The following is an 11,474-nucleotide window of genomic DNA, read 5'->3' on the forward strand; positions in this document are numbered from 1 at the left end:
TTTACTACATCTTAATCAAAATCCCAGCAAGCTTTTTTTTTGGTAGAAATTGAAAAACTGACTTTAAAATTCCCACAAATTGCAAGGACCTAGAATAGCAACAAAAATGTTGAAAAGGAAGAACAGAGTTTTAGGACTTAATGTTACCTAATTTCAAGACTCATTTTAAACTATAATAATCAACTCAATGTGGTACTGACATAAGAGTACTCATGTAAGCTCAGTGAAGTCAAATTGAGTCCAGAAATAAATCGACACATACGTGGTCAGTTATTTTTGCCAGAAATCCCAGGGTAACTAAATGGGGAAAGGATAGTTTTTACAATAATTGCATATCTAAATGTAAAAATAAGAATATAAAAATTAACTCTGAAAGAAAATTAAAGAGAACATCTTTTTGACTTGAGTTAGGCAAAGATTTCTCGTTAAGAGAATGGAAAGCAAGCAACAGAGTGAGAGGAGCCGTTTGCAGAATGTATCTGTGGTTGGGGACTTGTATCCAGAATGTGTAAAGGACAGCACATTAAGAAGATATAACCCAACAAAAACAGATGAGGGAAGGTTTCGAACAGACGTTTTGCAGAATGTTCAATAAGCATACTGAGAGAAATTTCTGTGTCATTAGAGAATGCAAGTTAAAGCCACAGATGCACTGTGACCACTAGAATGGGCCAAATGATGAGACTGATGATGCCCCGTGTTGGGAGGTATCAATACTCGCAGCTCTCAGATTGTGCTGGTGGTAAGTAGAATGGTCACTTTGAAAAGAGTCTGGCAGTTCTTAACAAAATTCAGTGTACACCAACCATATAATCCAGCAGGCCTATTCCCGGGCATTTACTCATGAGAAATGAAATCATCTGTTCACACAAGACTTGAACCTGAGTGTCCTAGTAGCTTTATTAATTGTAGCCTCAAATAAACGAAGCCATATGTCTGTCAGCTGATGAGTGGATGAATAAACTGTCAGACAGTCATACTGTGAAATGCCGATAGCGGTGATAGGAACTACCTGCTTGTCTTGCACTATGTATGAATTTCAAAAGCATTATCTTAAGTGAAAAGTCAAACAGAAAGGAAATATCTAGAAATGCTTTTAAGTAAAACCCTGGAAAAGGCAGAACTTTAGTGATAGCAGATTAGTGGTTCCCTGGGGCTGGGAATGGAAGGAGCACAAGGAACTACTTGGGATGATGGGAACATAATATTTCATGATTGTGGTGGTGGTCACACTAATGTATGCCTTTGTCAGAACTCGATGAATTGTGTGCTTAAAATTGATGGATTTTCTTGCATGTAAAATATCTCAATAACAATGATTTATAAAATTATGATCTCAGACTTGAACCAGGCTATCAGTGTCAGCAGTTAATCTCTTTACTCCCCTTTTCATCTGTCTTAAAGTTGTTATTCTCTTCAGGTCTCTCTTCAGTTGCACACTGCTTTCTGGCACAGATCTTTTATCCGAGGATAGTGAGACCTTCTTCAGCTTCTTGTTCCCTGTCTGCATTCTTCTTCATCCATACCCATTTTTCCAGCCAGAGACTAGCCTATCCTGACATTCTGGAGCCATTCTGGAACGCACTCAGGGACCCCCTGTGCTCTTCATCATGGCAGCCCCTTTTCTCCTGTGTGGCCAGCCCCCTTTTCTCTGCAGTTGGTCTTCAATTTGTAAATTCAGTCCTGTCTTTTCCACTGAGGGTGGTCTCCTGTAATGTCTCCAACAGCTTAACCCCTGCACTGAATTTGGGCCACTCCAGTGAGCCTTTGTCCAATGCTGCTGATGACTCGGTTAACAGGTTTGAAGAATGGCTTTCAGCCTCCCGGGGCACTTGGGACTGTCAGCTGTCCTGCTCTTCTCTCTCTGCCTTGCTTCCCACACCCTAGCACTGTTCTCTGTCCATCATGTGCCTCATTCCTTCCTTAACTCCCATGTGAGCTGGCTGCTTCTGGTTGTGTGTGTATCACAGGGTCCACCAGTACCTTGCTGCAGCGCTTGTGTTTTCTTTCTGGCACATCTCAACTACCACGTCTGTGTTTCCAGTATACTTCTCCCAGCGAAACCCCTTTCCTCAACTGCAGGGTGCATTCCACTGTTCACCAAGCTTTTCTACGTGGGCGTTCCACCTGTGCCCCAGATTTGCCATTTCTAATTTAGAAAGGTCATTTCTAAATGAATTTATCCTTCTGTGCTTTGTTTCTCAGCTAGTGGTACCATTGTGCCTGCAATCATCCAAGGTTTTAGAATTTGGGGATTATCTTGGATTCTTTCTCTCCCTGCAGTTACTCTCACCTTCCCTGATTTGCTCATCCTCTCCTTCCCAACCACACCAGTGTTGTCCCAGAGGCTGTGTATGGTTTTCTGCTCTTATGCTCATTTTCCGTATTTCTGACATTCAGGCCTGACTTCATACCCATTGACAGTCTTTTTCAGACTTCCTTCTTAGACAGTAGGGGTTTGGGTTTCGTGGATCTGTTTTTTGTTTTGTTTTGTTTTGTTTTTTAAGTCGGGAGGACTACTGTCCTGTTGCCAACTTTTAATTGTTCTAAATAAGAATATTAGAAGAAAAATAAACTCACCATCTACCATTATTTCCTAGAAAAGGACATTTCAACACTAAAAGATGCATAATTTAGAAGATAAGAGTGCAGTGGCCAAGTGTGCAGTCTGTAGGTTTAGATTATGGCCCAGCTACTCACGTGATTGTCTCCTATGAGTGCCTTAGTAACTAGTTCCTCTGTCAAATGAGAACACTCAGAGTGCACCTCCTGGTGACTTCGTGAGGATTAAATGAAGCGATGCATGCCGAGGGCAGTGTCTGGCACATAACACTCAAAAATAATAGAATATTCCCTCAGGAGAGGAACACAACCACAGGACACTGCAGCCCTAGCTGGATGCAGATACCCCTACAGGAGGGAGCCCAAGCTCACCCACCTTTCCATCAGGGTCTGCTGGTGCTCCTTGCTCAGAAAATGTGATGAGAACTTCTCTTTGCTCAGTTTTATTATGTTAAATACTTTAAATTTTCTGTGAAATACTTCAGTGTATGTGCATAGCGGTTTCTACCTGCAGAGCTATGATTGCATTTAGCACTATTTGTGCTTAATTCCATTTTAGCAGTCTTTTCATAGCTTTATTTAGGTGAATGTATGTAATATTGGTATCATTCATAACTTAAGAGTCTCAAGGGTATAGCCGTCGGTGGTTACCTAACAGCTGTGGTGTTTAAAGGTTTTCCTCACTCTTAACTTCTTAGTAGAAAACACCAAGCCTTGGGGCGTGGTTTTAGAGCTGGAAGAGCTCTTTGCACAGCTTGGTTTGGTCTGACTTTGAGACTGACCTGAGAACCACTGCCACTGGGGATGATGTGGAAGCCTCTTTCTTTCCTTGGCTTTTTGACAACAAGAATGTGAGCTTCCTGAAGTAAGATGCCAGGGAGCTGCTGCACATTCTTGTTTTTTAGCACAGGAGCGAATGTTGACCAAATCAGGTTTCTTATTTCCTTATCTGAAGTTGCTAAGTTTCAGAGTATTTATAATCATCAAACTTTGCTGTTTCTGAGTGACAGTGAAGTGGATCAGGTTCTTCTCCTTCAGCCGTGACATTATGTGAAACTCATGTTTGTATTCATTTGCGTTTAAATGGGCTGCCAAAAGATAGCTTGGGAGTAGCAGCACCAGTAATCTCAAATCATTTTGCATGGCATTTCATTAGCACACAAACTCCATAGGGATTGAGTGACCAAGTGGACTTTAGAGATCAAACCAGATGTACTGCATATAAACATGCAGAAGACTGAGAGTGACTGTAGTATTCATGCTTTGGGATTCTGTACTGTCCTTATTGTCGTCCTATAACTTCGTATTGAGTAGTTAGTCTTTAGATGATAAGAAATTAAACAACCTTAGCACTTGTGGAAATGTACATGATGTACGGATAACATTTATATGAAGTTTGGATGCAGTTGGGAGAGATCATCAAGGGTTTTTTTGTTCTTGTTTTCTTAGTCAGAATTTAGTTCAGACTAATCAAAGTGATAGCAATTTTTTATAATATATAAATACTGCTTATAAAACTTTTTGAAAATGTAGATACTATTACTTAATCCCTGACAGCACACTATAAAGCAAAATAAAATACCAGAGAACTTCGACATACTTAGGAGGTCATAATTGGCAGCAAGAGAATTGTTTTATAACTACAGTACTATTCAAACAAAGCAAACATGAATCTGTTTTTACATTTTGCATGTTTATTTTTAACTTTGCTTCATTCTTTCAAGTATTTGGATTTCTAACATTGTTAAATTTTTAAAGATCTTTTTAAAGAAAATATTTTAAGTCACAAATTATTGTCTACTATGAATTAATATGCTGTAAAATAAAACATAATCCACCTAAATGCACCCATCTTCTCTACTCCAGCATCAGTCTAGACAGCATTTAAAAATGTACTTCATAAATATTTTTACTAAAATCAGATGTTTACGTCACTTACTGTTGGCAAAAAATGATCCGTAATGAATTGTCGCGACCTGTGAAGTTACCCTCTACACAGACTTCACCCCTCACACACAGTCTAGTGAGCAAGGATGCAGTTTGCTGTTTCAGGGGCTTCATTTGTGGCTTTGAGTTTCCTGAACATCCGAAGATTTCAAATTTCTGCCAGTATAAAGAAAAAGATTTTAGTGGCCACAAATCATATACTCTGTATGAGGGAAAATACATAGGATGAGGATTATTTGAGAAATAAGTAATACTTTATAGCTTTTCTCAGGCTACGAGCACTGTTTAGCCTGACATTATATTATATATGCACACACATCTACGACAGAGTTTAATTGGCTTTTAGTTTCTTGGGTGTGTGTGGGGTGGTGGCTAACTTTTGTATTAAGAAACTGTTATTCATCTAAATCATGTGGCAAACCTGATACCGACATTCTTTTCCTAAAGATGCAACACAGATGTTCACAGAGTGACAGGCATAGAACAGTGAGGATAGGTTCAGGCTCCTGTTAGTGCACTAATGTAAGGTTTTAAAGGGGTAAAGAAGTGAAAAAAATTTTGAACAAGAATATCTTTAAAAGAGAGGAAAAGTTTTTTTCAGCACCTGTAGATTTGGAAAATGCTTCTTTGTCTTAAACAAAAACGTTCCGAATGGGGTTTTGAAACCACTTGGAACTGGAACAGGGTCTATAAAATAATGGACCATACATACATAGTACATTGGTTTGACCTCTTGAAATAAATGGCTAGTTAAAACAAAATCACAGGTCTTCTTGTCTATAGTATGTCCATGCATTATACAACAAAAATGCAATGTCTGGATTTCTCCCAAGTCTATAATAAACCACCACATCTGTTGAATGCATTTCCTTCTGTGAGCCAGCACATGCTGTATGCATGCAGACCCTGGGCATCTACCGAGGAAGTGATCTTCTCGCCTCTGATGGGACACCTGCCATTTTATTAGAAACATTTCATTTCCATCATGTGAAAGTTAAGACCCTTTCAGATTCTCCTTTCTAGTGGCACATTTTTTAAAGCTTAGGAGAGTTTTAATCAACATATCACCTGAAAGAGAATCTTGGATTTTAATTGAATCCTTTGCCACTGTGGAATGGTGGGTAATTTGAGTTTAAATATAATATAATATGGTAACTACTTTGTGCTATTTAAATGAATTCACGGCCATAGAAAAATATTTGTTTTTTAAAGTATAACCAAGATGAGACAAGATTATAAGCAGTAAAATCCTAGAAAATAGTAAAAATTGTTTGCTTTTTTCAGGGACCCTTCATTATTTTGCTTTTAGGAATGTGAAAGAGATTATCTTTGAGTTTAACACTTTCTTATAATGTAGATGTTTCTTAGGTCCTGCACAGTACTCCTTGAGTTGCTGAAATAATGCATAGGGACTCTAAAGAATCAGAGGTTCTCTCTGCCTCTGGTAGCTGGCACTGGCTGCAGTGCAGACTGCCTGTGGATATCTCTTTGAGAGTCTGTGTGGTGGGGCTTCTGAAGACTCTTTTGAGTTCCTGCAATGTGGGTCTACCCTGTGCTCATACCACTTGGGGTTATTTCTACCCAGCACTGGAGCTGTGGATACATGGCCATACCTTCCTCTTGTTCAGGTGATTAGCACTTGTGTCCCTCTGCTTGGAGACATCTGAGGCCCACACTGCTTGGCTGGGGCAGAAATGTGGCGGTTGTCTGAGCAGGCCTGGGAGAGTGGTCAGCCAGGTGCTGTAGGCAGATGCGCCCTGGACTTGAGCCCCAATCCAGCCTTGGGACTCCTCAGGGGTTTATAATTAAATACAAAGTAGAAGCTGTGAGGAGTGGCAAACAGAACAGGGGATTGTCATCAGTGGCAAAGGGGGGCGCTTGCTGGCTTAGGGATCCTGATTTGACAGTGGCAAGGCCGATAGAGGTGGAAGGACAAGCAGCATGGGCCAAATCCTGGGTAGACCTGCCCTCACTGAGTACCTTCCACATCATTCTCTCCTGTCCGCAGCCTGTAGGGGTTAGCACTGTACATTTTTCAGTAGGAAATAGGAAATTGAGAGAAAGATAAAAATTAGGGGAAATATTTCACATGAGGGGATATTTTGTGTGGAGGCAGTTAGCATCAATTTCTACACAAACAGTATCTATTTATTATTTAATTATTCTTCCTGGAAGCAAATGGATAAGTTTACACAATGTCTTGGAGATCTTTTCCAGCTCCAAATTTTTGTTTCTTTACTTGTAAAGCAAGTAACTAACAATTACTGAAATTGCTACAAAACGACATAAAAAGACATAAAAAGGCAGTTGATCGTAAATATTTGCTTTTTAATTAAACAGAATTTACTTTCTATCCTTGGAGATAGAAAATATATATGTTTCCAACTCTAATTTAGATATGTTGCAATTTATTTGACTGTTGGTTTTTCCTAACTTTAAACTTTTGAGATAAAATAAAAACAAAACTTCTCAAAGAAAAGAAAAGAGAAGAAATGGGACTCTCATTAAAATATTTTGAAGCCCATCTTGAAGCAGCAAATACTTCGTTTATTTGGTTTGAGTGTTAATTTTGTTTTTATGAATAGACAAGGACAGGTTACTCTAACTCTCCTGTGTAGCTTCTGCTACAATGGGATGAGCCAGATGCTATTCTGGAGTATCTTTGGGAAGCAACATAAAGGTGGTGGCACTTTTTGTGGGTCAACAAGTCTCAATGCGTTTTTTTTTTTTCTTTTTTCCAGTTTAAAGAATGTACATAAATACTTTCATGAATGTAGGATGTGTGTAAAGATACAAGGAGTCATATTTAAAGTGGCCAGGATTTTTAGGGTTTTTTTTCTTTCCCCATTTAATTGGTTCTGTTGCCATTCAGTTTCTAATAGGAATGTGTGAAGTCCCCAATATACACCCCATGGCAAGGCTTTAAGAGAAAGTACAAATTAAAAGTTATTAAAAGTGTCAAAAGTTTAATAAATTGGATGTTTGTAAACATATCCATACTTAAATATACCAGGAGTCTTTAACTACTAAATGGAATTCTATGGTAAATCTTTTGGTAAAATTTAGTACCATCTAAGTTTTAGGAATTATTTCATGTGCTCATTCTTCCTAAGTTAAAGCCTCTCATGTCTAGCGAGGCCCTCCATGTGTGCCCTGTGATGCTGCATGCTGTCACTCTGGCTTTCCTGAGATGGGCTGGGGCAGGGCCTCCATGTCACTACCACCAGATTTTGCCCTGAGGATGAGGAAGACAGGAGTTCAGTCTGAGTTAGATTTTGAAGGCTACATTAGGAATGAAGCAGGGAGGATGAGGGGTGGGTAGGTATGAAGAAGTCCAGGCCATGGGGAAGTTATAAAGGATGCAAGTTTATGGTGGTCTTAATTAGCCACTCGGAAGAATTTAGGTGCTCTTTAATTGTAGGATTGTTCACTTCAAGAATATTTTAGCCACAGTGTTGTGGGGGCGAGTAGTGAAGGTAGTGAAGGGTATTCACAGGAACAAAAGCAACAAACTGTCATTTTCACTTGAGGTAGGTGGGACAGTAGGCAGCTGCCTAGTCTTTTGTGGTGTCCTGATGTCAGGGTGCACACCCCTAGGAGAGGCAGCTTGTATCACCCCACTAGCTCCCCACCATTGGGGGAAAGCCCTTTTCTTATTTTGGCCTTTTTATATCTAGAAAGTTCTGTTCTTACCATGTCAATTGTCATTTATTTGTTCTGTGTGTAAAATCATTATAAAATGACCAGCCTTTCTAGCATCATGTACTACGTAAATAGGTGATCCTAGGCTTTTAGAATGCTACAACGTGTGGCTAACAAGCCCCCAACTGTAGTTAGAGAGCCTCAGGCACTGCTGTCCCTGTGCCTATCCTCCTATCATGTGCTCACTGAGGTGAAAATGCCGTATTCCAAGCCAAGTGTAGGACACTCATGGTTTCTGTCCTGACTCCCTATTCCTGGGGCTACCACCAGCTGGCCCTCTACCTGCCCTGCCATGAGAATGGTAAACACTCCGAAGGTGGGGAGTAGACAGAACTTCCATGTCTCTCAGACTGGCTGGAACACTCTGTTCCAGGCTCTTCCTCACTGAGGAGCAGGTGTGTGTCAGATTTTTCATTTTTACATGGGGGAATTAGATTTCTAGGAATGTGCTTATGATCCACATCCACAGACCTTGCAGTGGTCCTCGGCAGTTCATCATGTGGGATTTACCTTCCTAGGAGAGGGGAGCAGCTGCTCAGACACAGGAAACATTGTTTCAAGAAAAAACTATTTTTTTTTAAAGGAAATTGAATATACTCTTGTGCATCTGAAAATTTGCATGATAATAACTTAGAAGTGTAAATATCTATTTCTCCAAAGGTTTCTTCCATTCCATTTGCTTAGGGTGAGTTTTTCTAATTTTCTTCTTTTTTTTTCTATATTTTTTTATTCGGTGTCTCAGAACAACAGAAATTAATTATCTTGCAGTTCTAGAGGTCACAAGTCCAAAATGGGTCTCACAGCTGAAATCAATGTGTCAATAAGACCACAGTCCTTCTAGAGGCTCAGGGAGAGTGTTTCCTACCTTTTTTAGTTTCTAGAGGTTGCCACATGCCCTGGCTCATGGCCTTCCCTCTACTGTGAAAGCCAGCAATGGCTGGTGGAGTCGTTACATTTTGTCTCTGACACCAGCTTTTTGCCTCCTTTTCACATTGGAGGACCCTGCGATGACATGGAGCCCATCTAAATAATTGAGGGTAACAGGCTTGGCCTGAAGTCAGCTGACTGCCTTGGAACATACCACATTCACACAGGTAGTGAGCAGCAGTGCAAAGCTCTGGAGGCACAAGCCCTTTAGATCTTTTTGCCCACTTTTTTATTTGTATGATCTTCATGACTAAATAGGAAATAAAGATGTCATTCATTGCGCTATCATTCAGTTATTTTTTAATTGCTAGAAACAAAGTTATTACCTGATTCATCTTTAAGAACAAGGGTATAACTATAATTGTATCATAAATTAAGACTGTTTTTCCCATATGTTTTTTAGTTTTCATTAAAAAGCCCAAAACTTTTTTAAAAAAAGACTGTTTACTTACCTTTTTCTACTATCAACTATTCTAGGACAATAAAATACTCCTGCACTTTATCCCATGTGTCTTTCGCCAGATATGTCCCTCATCAGGCAGGGATACAAGTTTCCTCCCCCTCAGAGCTGACTTTAGCTTTCTTTAGTGGACTCGGGCATGTGGAACTGGGCCTGGCACAGCCTCTTGCTGGCTAATGTTCAAAGAAAGGAAGTGTCTAGGGCTCAGGCTTCTCCATTCTGTGTGCCAGCTCTTACGGGGAGCAGGATCGCAGGCTTGGATCTGATCGTGGGTAGGTCACAGACTTGGTCTCAGAAGTAATGAAAGGCTGTCAGATGCTCCTTAACCTAACTGGGCTATATTTTCAACAACTGAAAGGGAGACCTAGGATTCAAACCTCAGAGCACCAGAATTTTGGGGCCAAGAGCTCACAGATGGGTAATAACTGGACCCTTAAAAGGAAACACCACCTGGAAATTCTGAGCCCTGTGTTTGAAATTAATGTGTTGACACGTGTGCTTGTTTTCTCAGGTCCGGGCCCACCAGCTGGTCTTGCCACCATGTGACGTGGTGATCAAGGCCGTAGCTGACTACGTCCGCAACATCCAGGACACCTCAGACTTGGATGCCATAGCTAAAGATGTTTTCCAGCATTCTCAGGTAGAAATGCAAGCTCCTGGGTAGCAGTTTGCACAGTGCTGTGTGCTGGGTTTGGAAGGGGCTTGAGAGGTACATGCTGGCTGGCCATGTCCAGGAGTGCTTGCCTGGCTGTCAGGTCTTCATGCTGGCGGGGAGGGCTAGGCTAGCATCTCACCTGATTACTCTAGCCTCTCCTCTGGCCTGCACAGAGGAGGGATTGAGAGAGACAAATGATAAGGTCTCTGCTGCTCCTTAAATCTCCATCATAACTTAATAGGATTTCTACTAAGAAGACAGACGTGTCGAAGGGGTCAAATGGAACTGTGAATCTCTGACTTATCTTTCCCTTCAGGTGATGGAAAGTAAGGAATTCAAGAGGTCAGAGTTAGTAAAAGAGGTGAAGTTTGTGTGATTTCCTTCTCTGCTCCCTGAGGCTCTAAAACCACGGCCCCACTTGCTGGACATGGAAAGTAAAATCTCTCCTGACAGCACCAGGGACCTGGCCAGGAGAAGTTGAGGGCTGCATCCCAGAGCCTAAGTCTCTGATTTTCACTTCAGATTCTGTGTTAACCGTGTTGCTCTATTGATTTTCCTTGAAGATTTTGATGTCATTCTAAACTCTTATCTAGCTTGAAAGGCTACAGATTATTGTTCATGTATTGAGTTATAAAATATGTTGAAACATATGACCAGCGGCATGCTAATTTACAAAGGTTTTCCTACATTTATTTCAGTCTAGAACAGATGACAAAGTTATTCGATTTAAGAGAGCAATTGGATATTATTCAGCGACTAGTAAGCCTGTGGCATTTCACCCACCACACTACTTAGGTAAGTAAATCAAGGCCTCTGTGATGTATGCTGACCATACAATATCTAAAGAGATTTAAATATTCACCTGATAACTTTGTAGGCTGTTTCTGTTGAGATGAGATTTGTGCAGTTATACAAATAACTGTAGCCGAACCTCCTAGACAGACTCAGTAGTAATCCTGGAAAGTATTAAGGATCAAGAGGAAACTTTAGAGACTTATGAAAGTGGAGGAGAAAAGCAGGGCCATGAGGACCAAGGTTGTAGGTGGCGGTGATGCTGAGATTTCTGTGTTTCCAAGGTGTCCTCTTGCAGAATATGCAAAGGACATAGAAGACCCTCCAGATCTACAAATGCCTTCATAAATTCAGGGATGTGTGTCTGTTTTTGTTGCCTTTTTTTTTGCCAAAGGCCAGATTTAACTCAAAGATTTGAAATGTAAGAAT

At 40.5% G+C, this 11,474-nt stretch overlaps 1 protein-coding gene across 1 annotated transcript in view; it reads left to right on the top strand.

Moving 5' to 3' along the window:
- The window catches only part of FAM120A (family with sequence similarity 120A), a 103,768-nt gene that overhangs the window by 27,702 nt on the left and 64,592 nt on the right, over positions 1-11,474 (top strand). Inside the window, exons 4-5 of the mRNA XM_006903845.3 lie at positions 10,110-10,238; positions 10,952-11,048. Coding sequence (XP_006903907.1) covers positions 10,110-10,238; positions 10,952-11,048 — 226 coding nt within the window. The remainder of the gene's footprint in view (positions 1-10,109; positions 10,239-10,951; positions 11,049-11,474) is intronic.

The sequence above is a fragment of the Pteropus alecto genome, unplaced genomic scaffold, assembly GCF_000325575.1.
Source record: "Pteropus alecto unplaced genomic scaffold, ASM32557v1 scaffold260, whole genome shotgun sequence".
NCBI classification, from domain to species: domain Eukaryota; kingdom Metazoa; phylum Chordata; class Mammalia; order Chiroptera; family Pteropodidae; genus Pteropus; species Pteropus alecto.